General features: G+C 39.8%; 3 protein-coding genes across 7 annotated transcripts in view; 1 reads left to right on the top strand and 2 right to left on the bottom strand.

Annotated features, from left to right (window-relative positions):
* Positions 1 to 13,084, bottom strand: part of LOC118733183 (broad-complex core protein isoforms 1/2/3/4/5-like) — a gene marked incomplete at its 3' end in the record, with an annotated part of 63,411 nt that overhangs the window by 35,524 nt on the left and 14,803 nt on the right.
* Positions 51 to 3,828, top strand: LOC118733181 (basic salivary proline-rich protein 2-like). The gene is made up of 3 exons (XM_036462465.1): positions 51 to 557; positions 637 to 1,018; positions 1,080 to 3,828. Exons 1-3 carry the CDS (start codon positions 51 to 53, stop codon positions 2,498 to 2,500), a joined length of 2,310 nt encoding a protein of 769 aa, XP_036318358.1. The 3' UTR covers positions 2,501 to 3,828.
* Positions 4,937 to 7,277, bottom strand: LOC118733182 (GPI transamidase component PIG-T-like). The gene is made up of 3 exons (XM_036462466.1): positions 7,178 to 7,277; positions 6,848 to 7,079; positions 4,937 to 6,794 (listed from the first exon to the last, which is right to left on the bottom strand). Exons 1-3 carry the CDS (start codon positions 7,262 to 7,264, stop codon positions 5,164 to 5,166), a joined length of 1,950 nt encoding a protein of 649 aa, XP_036318359.1. The 5' UTR covers positions 7,265 to 7,277; the 3' UTR covers positions 4,937 to 5,163.

Here is a 13,084-nt window from a genome sequence, read left to right on the forward strand (position 1 = left end):
AAAAACAGGAGAAAACTCCCAAGCGGAAGAAGAAGGCTGCAGCCAGTAAAATGTCTGCAGTTTATTCGCCGCAACCACCGCAGCAGACGGCGCCCCCGGGCGGCGTGCTGCAACCGCCGCAGCCGCAAACGCCAACGTCGATGCAGCAGCAACAACAACCAGGTGTAGGTCCCGGTGTAGGGGTAGTCGGAGGCGTTGGCATGGGCGGGCCATCCGGGGTACCAATGGGATCAGGGGGCCCAATGCAGCGAGGACCTTCCATGGTTGGAGGTGGCGGTGGACCAGTTGGACCACCCTCCTCTGTGACAAGTGGAGGCATGATGGGCGGTGTTGCCCCTCCGCCATCGTCACAACGAGGTGGAATGCCACCATCGCCTAGTCCAGCACAAATTCAAAAAATACTTGATGACAATTGTGGTCTTATTCAGACAATTCAAGATTTCCAAACTATGGGCAAGGCGCAGGAGTGCATGACATATCACATGGCATTACATAGAAATCTCGTTTATTTGGCGCAACTTGCTGATCCGACAATGAACATTGCCCAAATATTGCCGGTAAGTTTTACTTCCAAATACATATGCATATTTATATTGTTCCAACTTTTCTATATGTGAATCGTTGGAACATCTGTAGCATCCACACGTACTTCAACAACAGGCCGCTCAACACCAAGGCCCACATAGCATGATGGGTGGGCCTCAGCCCCCACAACAGGGTGGACCTCCAACTGGGGGAAATCAACCACAAATAGGAGGTATGCCACCAATGACACACGGCGATGGAAACGTGCAGTCTCCATCTGGAGCACAAATGCCCTACGGCAATCAACCTCCGCAATCGCATCCTGGTATGCCACCTAATTCGCAACAACCCCAGCAAGGTCCACCTCAACAAGGTATTAACTCTCCACAAACTGGACAGCAGCAATCTCAACAACAGGCCGGGGCATATCGTGGCACTTCGACACCTCAATCTACCAATCAGCAACCCCCACCTGTCTCAGGTGTAGGATCAAGTAAGCGTAAAGTCTGTAACAACAAAACCAATAAGTTTTTTAACTTGAATACTATTTTTAGATCAACAACGTTCAAATATTCAACCTGGGCAGCAGCCTGGCCAAGGACCACAACAACAGCAACAACCTCCAACACCCCAGCAGCAACAACAAGGTCCACCACCACAGTCACAATATCGTGGCGGTTATCAACAACAACAACACGGTCATTACCCTGGATATCCTCCACAAAGCCAACCATCGTACCAACCACAAAGCGGCTATGCCTACGGACCACCCACTCAAGGTTATGGACCGCCACCGCCAAATGCACAGGGCGGCTATCATCATGCAGGTATGCCTCCGACATCTTCAACAGTTGCCGGTCCCCCCGGTCAACATGGTTATGCCAATGCTGGCGGTCAGCAAGGTCCACCAGGTGCCTATCCTCCGCCTCCGCCCAATCAACAAGTTCCACCAGGCCAGCAACCACCGCCTTCGCAAATGTATGGCCCACCAACTGGTGGACAAGGGCCACCACCACCGCCGAACCAATATGGTCCACCTCAAGGAGGAGGTAACGCCCCTCCACCAATGGCCTATAGTGGTTATGGTGCTCCTCCGCCTAGTAGTTATGGCCAAACGTCAAACGCTTTGCCTGGTGGTTATGGACCGCCTCCACAAAGCCCTGCTCAATCTCCATATCCACCACAGTCGCCATATCAGCAGAGTGGTGCACCAGGTGGATATCCAGGTCAGACGTCACAACAGCCTCAGACACCACAAGGAACGAGCGGCGGCTACAGTACTTCACCAAGTCCCGGCCAAACACCTCCATCACCATCAAATCAACAAGCACAAAACGCAGGCAATCCGAATGGACCAAATGCACCCCCTGTAAGTGTGCAATCCACGTCTCCTTCGACATCGTCTGGGAATATTGGTGTCAATAGTGGTCCGCCCAATCAACAAGCACCATCTACTCAACAGCAACAGCAGCAACAACAACAGCAGCAATACGCTACGCAACAACCATCAGTTTCAGGCGGTCCGCCACAGCCACATGGCTCTACAGCCCAACAACAACAACAACCTGTTTACTCTGCAGGAACGCCTTCGGCAGGTCCATCGCCATACGGAGCACCAACACAACAACAGCCGCCTGGGCCAAGTGGACCCCCTACGGGACCACCAAATACCACAGCACCGCCAAATGGTACGCCACCAATGCCCAATCAACAATATCAACCGCCACCAACTGCACAACCTTATGGTGCGCCGCCACCACAAGCATACGGGCCACCACCACCTGGCGGAGGATACCCTGGTCACGGCTATCATCAACCGCAAGGCGGATACGGTGCTATACCTCAGGGACAATATCCACCCTCGCAGAGTTATCAAGGATATCGACCCACCGGTGGACAAATGCCGCCGCCAGGTGCACCACAAGGCCCGCCAACTAACGCATATTCATACTACGGCAATCAGCCACCACAGTAATGTATGTACATACATAAAGTAAAAGAAATGTACGACTACAGAACTACGACTAACTACAGAATTCATTCAATGACTACATAAATAAATAACCATGCTAATAATACAGCGCAATGAGTTGGTAAGCTCAATTGGGATCAAACACATTGACTTTATATACTCAATGCCAAAAGCCATTAGCGCAGAGAGAAGGAATATACATAATTGGTGCAAGTTGAAAAAAATGGTTCGAATATAAAAGAACGGCTATGGTGAAATGATTAGAATATTTGGTAAATCGGGAGAAATTCAAGTTCAATTTGTCCATGTGGATATAAAGGTTCCAAAACAGTTTTTAAACTTGTGGCAAATGACTAAGCTACGAAATTGAAAAATGCTCATTTCCCGAACTTAAAAGATCGCGCCCTTTGCAGCGAATTAATTTTAATTTTATTAGTAGGAGAACTTTTTGAATATACCCTTTTTATTAAGTTTCGGTACACTAGTCTTTTCACACGGTCTAAGCAGACTAATGCCGAATTTCCGCTGGGCATTGAAATGACAAAAAATTTATGAAACCGGTTATATACTTGTGTACATATATGGTATATATGTAGTTATGTAAGATTTTTCTATCTGCCTGTGTTCATACCGCCTATATCGGCGGCTGAATTTTCTGAGGTAAAATACTACTCCCTTCCATTTTTCACACATGGAAAGTCGGTTTCAGACGGTGTGAAAAGATTAGTGTGTCGAGGCTCATTGACTATTTTATAAAAAGATTTCGATAAGGCCTAACGGAGTTAAACCAACTGGATTTAGAACCCGCTAAAAATACTAATGAAAATAATATCTATTTATTTATAAATATATATATGTACATATCGTTACCCTAATTTATAAAGGCCCTCCTAACCAACACTTTTTTCGAAAATGACTTTTTCAAGGATTTTGTTATGATGTGTTGAAAAACACCTTCAATAAAAATTTTAAAGTGTTAGTACCCTTGCTGTTTATGATGCTCTTTTTATGTTTTTGCTTCTCCTGTAAAATAAAAAAAAATAAAAATGTTGGTTAGGGCTTTTGTGAATTATGGTAACGAAATATAAATAATGTTTTCATTTTAAGGGCCTTGGGACTTGGCGAAATTTTTGTCTAACTGTAATTTTTTTATTTTGTTAGTTACATCAAAATTGCGGTAAGGACTTTATATCCGCTAAATTATGAAATGTTAAAACGAAAACTAATGTTTATTGTTTCGCGCGTCAAACATAAAAAAAAAGAAATTCCTAATACTATAATATCTTTATTAAAATTAAGTGTAAAGATTTTACAACAAACGTAAGTCGAAATACAATGAAAAGCATGTAATAATGTTTTAATCAAACGTATCTAAATCTAAAGAAATAAAATTATGCATCCTCATCTAATATTGACTACGGAAAATTGTATCCATTTATTAAAACAGTTAAATATGAACCTGTCTTGATAGATATCAGATATTGTAGTTTACATTTGGTTGACAAGCCGCCGGGCAAACAATTTTTTTTTTTTTTATAACATTTAATATCACCACTATCTTAATAAAACCGTTTATGTGTATTCGTCACATTTATACAAAATCAAAAAGAGTTTTTCTTGCTTACATTATTTAAGTATTTTATAGGTCTTAAGCAGGGATAACACGATTTGTACATTTGGCAGTCACAGTGTGGTATTGTCTAGGAATTGTTACCGATTATGCGTTCAGGGCAATAACATCTTTCCAAACAACACCACTTTGTAACAGTTAAAATGGAGAAATCTGTACACATCGTGTGATCCCTGCTTAAGTGTTTGGCTGAGCTTCTCCGATTTATGGCGTGCGCCTTATGCGAGGGACCTACAGTTTTACGCTGACTCCGAGAGAAGATTGTGGGCCTGTTCGAAACACGTAATAAAAGGGGCATTACTGCTGCACTGTTGTAACTGCCTAACTTACAATACGATGCCAGAAAGTCACACCGAAGGTGATACTTTAATAATTCGCGCAACACTGCGGTTGTGATTGCAACTCGAATACACTCGGAGGTTTGTCATTGTTTGCCGAGGGGCGACCGCATTAGAACTTTTTTTTTATTTTTTTTTTTGTGGTGGTCGGAAACTGGACTCGAACCCAGGCAATGATGATGGTAGCGCCCACTTCTAACCACTACACAGCGGCCGCCCGGTTTTAATAAACCAACTTAAAACATAGGGTAACATTACCCATTTAAAATGAGATATTTGTTATTTTGTTAAAAGGCTTTTTATAAGAACCATCATTATTTCACCGCTCCGATAGTTTAGTTTTGAAAAATAAGCCAAAACCCAGACGATATCACCAACGTCATGCCGTGGGCCACCTAGCGGATTAATTCGTATTTCATGTTGCATTGTGTTCGGGTTCTGAGCTACGTTTGAAATTGCAAATCTTATGGGGAAGTTGGTTGGAAATCGATTGCAAGATTTGATCCAAACCAATACTTACATACATACATACATACAAAGCAAGTAAAAATACTTATTAGTTAATACAAATAAATACACACCCCTTTATTACTAAATGATTGATTAACTAAATTATTGTGTTTGGATGTTTACATAGATACTAAATAGTTTTATATCCTCATAGGCTATGTAAGCATTTTTTGTTGGTATATCGCCATTCATTCAAATTTTTGATGCAATATTTGAGCATTCGAGTGTTCAAATATCATCTCATCGTGTTCTTCTATTTGTGAAGTGCCGTTGTCCGTTTCCTTTTGCTTCCGTTTGAATAACTTCTGCCATACTTTGCCTATCAGTGACTGTGGTGGCGCATCTTTATGCTCCACAACTATACGCTTTGTAGCAACGCTATGGATTGGCCCAAAAGCCAAAGCAACAACTGTACAAGCTAGACAAATGACGTTGTATGGCATACTAAAATCAGGTGTCGGTAATGATAATATAAGCGATTCTGTGCGAATTTCTAGAAAATATGACGGTCGCGATGCATTGAATGAGTCAGCAAAAAGGTATTTATCCACAGGAATGGTAGAGTAGTTGCGACCAATCGGTAGCTGAGTAGTGATTATTGCCGATCCTAGGTAGTGTCCATGATTCGCATCGGGTGGATATTCAAGCCATTTTAGGAAAATATAATCAAAATCAAAAGAAACTTGCACTGTACTCCTTGGCGGTATTTCAAAAACCAATTCCAAGTGATAGGGACGCACTCGCTGTACACCAGGTATGTAGTGCATTACAAGTGGTCGTATTCTGTAGTCCGCACCGTTTTCCTTTTGAACAACTAGATTAAGCGTGTGCATATAGGATGGTACAAACCATGGTATGTTTTCTTGCAGTACGATAGGCAGCTTAGAATAGTGCTTATTTGTTACTTGCGTCACTATTTGGCCTCTCTCCTGACCATGTCCAAGTATGTAACGATGTGCGTATATCGGAGGTGAAGGAGTTATGAGAATAGCTGGATTGCTTTTGCGACTTATCCAGGCGATATTAAATAGTTTATCTGCATCTAGACGTTGAATATCATAAACTCCATAAGAAGTAGTGGTACCCCCACGCTTCGATGTCAAATTATGCATTGGGGTTGGTGTTAAATCGTAAGGTTGATCATCCAGATTTACATAAATTTTACTACTTTTAGACAGTGAACAGTACCCATTCAAACCCTGGCCAAAGAGACGTCGTAGCGAAAAATCTCCATTCGTGCCTAATAGTTTCGGGTCGTATACCAGATTAGCTGTTTCTGTGAATTCTAAAATACAGTTTTTATTATACGATTCACATATCGTTCTCATTTTAATGCCCAAGGAGTGATAATTTGTATTGTGCACGTAACCGGAATTGAGTAAAGAGGCGAAACCCTGTTTACTATTACAAGGTAATAATTTTTTCCACGGTGTTAGATTCTCGGTACAAACGATTTCTCGCGGCAAACTTGCATATCGTATATATTGTGGTATATTTACCTTTCTGCCGATAACGAATTGAGGGCGGAAACTAAACTTTGGCTCTACACTATTGGTTTTGTCAATGAAATTCAGAGAAGCGCACAGAATACCGGAAAACGTGCTGGCCAGCTTTGTCCACTGATCATCCACTTCGCTTGTTGTCAGATTTTCTCCCGCAAACCATGCCCACATTTCTGCACCTGGTGCAGCGTCCACCACAGGAAAACCAAAAGTTTCATACCTCCAAAGTCCCTGAGTTAGACCGATATGCAGTTCCTTAACATCGTAAAGCAGCAATGTTTCAGCGATCGGGCGAGGTATAAGCTGGGTGTTGTGTACTAAAAGAAAAAAAATTTGCTTCAAATTGTAGATTGGTTTAAGATGTACCTACAATTTTCCCTATCTCCATAATGCCAACGAGTGGTGAACTGGAAAAATGTGTTTACATATCCATTTGCCATAGGTCGTACATAGAGCTCCTCATGAAATTCACTAGACTCTTTCACGGCTCCAATAGGAGAAGCAAGTAGAGGGATAAGGTAAATAATACTGAAACCTCGCAACATCTCGACGAGATTTTTAACATATGCGGTACACGTAAAATTAAACAAGAATATCCATCCCTGAAAATATAAAACAATTGGAATGCCGGCTGATTAGGAATGCTAACGATACATCGATGTACCGGCAAAAAACATCGATGTTTTTAACGCTTAATTACCGATGCATCGATGTTATTTTTGTCGAAATCGAAACGTTGGGAAATATTTTGGGTGCGCTTTAGATTGGTAACCCCGGAGTAGAGCATTATGGAAAATATGGGAGGTAGAGGTAGAGGGGGATTCTTGTTGTTGTTGTAGCGGCTCTACTAATAGTAGCTACACACGACGAGCATATCCGCGCACATGTGCACCAACATGCTGGCTGTCGTTTGCTACAAACGGCGAGCGGCTCATAAATGATTTTGTACTCAAAGCGTAAACATGGAAAGGAAAGTCGCGGATGATGCAATTGAAATACTTATGACTTAGGGTTTTTTATGTATGTGTTACTTAAATTTATTTATATTTTACTTATATGTATGTACATACATATACATATAGTAATTTAGCCTCATTTATCAAAAATTCAATTAACGCACATGGCTTGGATGCATTTATCCGCGATGTGCACACTGCAAGCATCAACACAAAATGAGGTTGTTGTTTTTGTTTCCAATGCGATGCTCGCAAACCACGCTACAAACGACGAGCATGCTCGCTGAAAATCAAAATTTTTTGATTTTTGGCGAGCATGCGCGCAAACCGCCCTACAAACGACGAGCATGTGCGCATGTGCGCGGATATGCTCGTCGTGTGTAGCTACTGTAAGCCCCGCCTTTTTCGGGTCTAGAGGGGGGCCTAACAGTTCCCTGTATGAAGTTTCAAAGCGCGCAACCTTATACTTTTTAAGGAATTTGTTATTAAAGTTTGTAATTTTAACCAACTTGTATGGCACTATTTTACAATATATAATGCACTTTCCACTATTTACAGGTTATTTACATTCAATATAAGCGCAGTTAGGCACTCCGCACATTAAACGCCTAGTTATAGTAGTGTAATCGTTCCGGCGTACTAAAGTATTAAGCTTTTATACCGAACACATGTATTTCAATGAAACTCTGTATATTACGATTCATAATCATGTTTTCGCCTAATCATAAAAACTTCATGAATCGAAGCGCCCAACCATGTGCTCCAAATAAAAATTATTTGTCATTTCAGTAGGAAATAATTAAAAATTAATGATTTCGTGCTAAAACTCGTGCCAATTGTATTAAGCCATAAACATTTATGCAATATTTTATTGCAGAAATGTTCGCGGAAGTGTATTAGTGAGAAAGACCGTGTAATGTGTCACCTGATTTACATGATTCAAGTACTTGAAAGCAATTCTTGCTTATTATCTTTTGTGGTTTCTATTTGCTTTTACACGTTTCAATTCTGTTGAATTCAAGTTTTTGGTTCTTTAAATGGGAAGCAACGAAAATGCCAAAAGCAAAGCAAGAAAGTTGAAACGACTTGACGGTACAGACGCATGTGTACTCGTCCCTTTTCTTCTCACCCCCTCTCTTCCACATGCGAGCAGAATTGAATTCAATACTTGAACTGTGTAAAAGCAGTCTGTGCGCCGGCAGGGCTTACGCAGGGCGCCCAAGTGTGCAGAAGTCGAGTCGTCATGCATTCCTTTTGACATGACAAAACGATTACTCTACTATAATTAGGCGCGTAATGTGCAGAGTGCCTTAGAGTGTGCACGCTCAAACAAATAAATACTTTTAGTATACTACAGCTTTTTTATCAAAAATTGATTGTTGTTTAATTTTATGAGAGTACATCACGGTGCAGCGAACAAAGGTGGCGCCGTCAGTGGTACCGCTACTTTGGTTTTGCCGATTTTGACAGTTGTGGTAACTTGTAAATAAATCTTTGTTTACAAACCAGCGAAAGAGAAATTTGAATTATGAGTGAAAAATGAATTTAAATTGTGTTTATTTGCAATTTTTGAGTTGAAGACTGCGTAAAAACTAATAAAATGTAGTGCTGTGTGTTAAATTGCGACAGCCATCAAGATACAAGATGCGTAGATGCAAGTGTAGCGCTGGACGAATCGCTGCATTTTGTGTACATAGGGCACGGCAAAGCCGTTCCCAAAATGTTTCTTTATTATTACATTAACAACATTTCCTCACAATGATTTTGCTTCTGCTCCAAGCAGCCTCCATTAGCAAGTTAAAGCTTAGTATCCAGCTCTTAAGAAAACAGTCAAGAAAAAATTGCCATTATTTCGCGTGTGTGTCCAAGGAATTTTGACATTTTTTATACCTCACAGCCTGTTGCCTCACTCTTTCCTCAAGAAATAATGGAACGGGCATATATTTCTGTTGCAAACCTGGGTTGCCTTGTGCTCTTTTTTCACAAAAAACTTTAGAAAACCGTAGTAGAAAGCGTACTAAATTTCTGAAGAACTGCGTACTGCCTTAAGGCCCTGTCTCCACAGGAAAACACTGATGTCGTGATAACCATGTCACAAAATATATTTCCAATGGAGACCGCCTATTTCTTATGTGCTGCAATATATGTCAGCGCTTATTGCTTGACATCTATTGCAGGCAACTCGATAGTTTGACAGCCATATTTTCATTTGAAAGAAAGCGTGCTGGTGGTAACATCGATGAAATTTTGATATTAAATCAAAATAAAAATCTGTTCCGTATTGGATAATTTATGATTACGTTTTAGGAAATTATTTAGCTGGTTTTTTAAAGACTTAAATGTTTTTAAACACCGAAATTGAGAGAATGTTGTCTGGTGGCGTCATGCGGCAAATGCTTATTTCAAGACATCAAAGTGCCCACACACAAAAACTTGCAATCACATTGCTCGTCAAAATGACAGTTGGTAGGCCATCGCTGTTCGCCTGTGGAGTTCTGCGGTAAGGAAATTTGACTCAAGAAAATTTCTTAGCCATTTCTTGTACGTCATTTTATATGGAGTTTTTGCTTTTCTTAAGAGCTGGATACTAAGCTTAACTAATCAATCCCGCTGTGATGCTGCCGCAGTTTTCTGCAGCAGCTTTAATTGCAAAGCAATGGAGTGCACTAAAACGTTACCTTTTCTCTAATAGATTAGGTGAAAAATGCAATATTTTCGCATTTAGCAAAATTAAAACACGTTTTTCGCTGTAAAGTGAACTCTTTTGGCAGTTTCAACTCGTTCTTCTTTTCGCTCTATTCTTTGTTTACTTGTGGTACACAAATGTCAACGCCCAGGACGGCGCAATCTTGTATTCTATCATTCTTATTCAATCTTGTATCAGGATCATTGTTGTTGAATTTGCGTGCAAAATTTTAATGCGGATCCCGATTATTGCCGAAGAAAACATGGCTAGTGTAGCGACAGAGTTGCATTGGCTTCAGTTTATTCAGTGAAATCGCTGGCGAAATTTATCAGAAATGTGTAAACTAGTTTCCATACAAATTTTGACAGTTCATTTATAAGGTTTACACAATTAAAAGTTTATACGGTTTACAATGCACTTATAACGTTTGATGAATACCCTTAGTATTATATTCACAAATTGTGGAAAAAGTCTATGTATTTAAAATAATGACAATCAAATTTTTATTGACTATCGTAAATATTTTTATATTCACTTACTACTTACACTCTTTGACATTGAGTAAATTTTTCCAGTAGATACCAGTTACGGATTAAAGTTGTTTTGCTTGTGGGCTGTATTAATAAAAAAAAAGTGTTTCTTTGCCTCCATGTGACAATGATTCTCCCACTTTTTTTAAAGAACATTTTTATTATAAAATTTTACTGTATGTGTAATTTAGCCGAAAATACAAAGTATACAATGAATATGGGTGTCTCCAAACTGGCGTTACGTGACGGTCGTATGACAAAATGTAAAAAAAAATAAAAAAAAGTGAAAATTTGAAAAAGGTTTTTCTAGATTTTCACAGCAATTAAATGTCCCCTTATCAATAAAAATTACAACTATTGGTAGTAGCGATTTCAAGATACTAGTAAACATACGCGCTGGCGTGACGTTACGAAAAACAGAAGTGGATTTTGAGTTGGGTTACAAAATTGCAAAACTTTGCGAATTGAGCAATACTCTTTGTATATAAGTTTTTGTAGTAATATTGGAAATTTTTAAAGTTAATTTTCCAGGTCTTTAAATGTAGAAATCTTGTATGTTATGTTTAATTGACGTTACCAGGCGTTACGTTCCTAAAATTTCCATTGAAAAAGTTTTGTTAATATTGTTGCGCCAACTAACGAGACCATTTTTTGGCAAATATGTTTCTGCTTACATAGCCAGTACATATTATAAATAGCAGCTAAATCGGCCTATAAATAAGTTAGATATAGAACTTTTAATTTTTTTACGCGGTAGACTGGAATCACCCATATGCAAAAAAAAACCAAGCCCTGAATTATTCTCATATTTAAGTTTTATTGGTAACAGTGGCCACACACGACAAACAAGTGCGCGCACATGCTTGGCTTGCGGTGCATGTTCGTCGTTTGTGGGGCGTTCACGAGCATGCTTGCCAAAAATCAAAAGATAATAGGGGTCTTCATCAAAAATGATGAACTGTTGATAACCTTGATAAAATTATAAATTTTTCATTTTAATAAATGAACTGCCAAACTTTAGCTTTTGATTTTCAGTGAGCACGCTCGTCGTTTGTGGCGTGGTCTGCGAACATTGCATTCGAAACAAAAAGAACAACCTCATTTTGTGTTGATGCTTACAGAGTGCACATCGCGGATAAATGCATCCAAGTCATGCATGAAGAATATTACAACTTTTGTTCGTTGTGTTTGATCAAAAGTTTCTCCATAAATTTCTCTAGAAATGCACATACATGTTTTCGTTACAGTGGCTCTATTGGAGAATGTTATAGAAAATACACACTTTGACAGCGCTCTCATGAACGAAAGACACAAGATCACGTAAGAACAAGAGAGTGAAAAAAGTCGATTTTTTTAGCGGGCTATACGCCATCTTGTTTCACTGGAAAACGAGCGAAAAGTAAACAAAGCAAAGAAAACAACGAAAACCAAAATTAGCCAAAATTATTGTCAGCCACTTTAAACGCACAATTTAGTTAAAATGATGCAACAAAATGCTTTAAAATGTGTTGTCATGTTGAATTAACTTTTCTTTACTTGAATAAAAGTGTAAAATAGTGGTGCTTGTGATGTAAACAAACGCTCAGCTGACGAACCCGCTTTCCCAAACTTTTTTCTCAAAACCAGTTACAAATACAACGTCGCCTTCTTACGTGATCTTGAATTTTTGGTTCATGCAGCGCTCTCACTAGAAAAAGAGTTTCATATCTAGTTATCCATGACGCAACCACGACAAAATCACATATGAACCGCTCACCAGCATGCTCGTGAGCATGCTCGTCGTGTGTGGCCACTGTAACAGTTATACATTTAATCATGGGCATAGCCAGAATGAAATTTAGGGGGAGCATTCAAAACTATCGCCGGCCGCTGTGGTGTAGGTGTAAGCAGTGCGCACTTACACTCCGCAGGGCCTGGGTTCAATCCCTGGTCAAAGGAACAGCGCAAAAATAAAGAAAAAAAGGTTTTTTCTTAACAGCGGTTGCCCCTCGACAGGCAATGGCAAACCTCCTAGTGTATTTCTGCCACGAAAACCAGCTTCTCATAAAAATACAATCGCCGTTCGGAGTCGGCGTAAAACTGTAGGCTCCTCCCCTCTGTGTGTACGTATAAGCGCCAATCTAAAAAAAAAAAAATCAAAACTATCAAGCTAGCATTTCCGGATACTGGGCCTGGATACGCCCATGATTTTAAGGGATTGCAGAAATATAACATATGTATCTATGTACATACGAGCATCAATTTTCAATAGATTAAGCAAGTATATTTGCATTTGCGTTTAAAAAAAGGTTGACTGACGTTAGATTCTTAACTACGCACATGGATTTGTTTACATATATTTTAACATAGTTATATTTATATTTTGTTGTGGTAAGTTTCGTTTTATCTTTTTATTCATCACGAAAATGGTAGCAACGATTCTTTGATTTTTTTTT

Source organism: Rhagoletis pomonella, unplaced genomic scaffold, assembly GCF_013731165.1.
Source record: "Rhagoletis pomonella isolate Grant_MI unplaced genomic scaffold, Rhpom_1.0 Rhpom_scaffold_00002, whole genome shotgun sequence".
NCBI lineage: Eukaryota > Metazoa > Arthropoda > Insecta > Diptera > Tephritidae > Rhagoletis > Rhagoletis pomonella.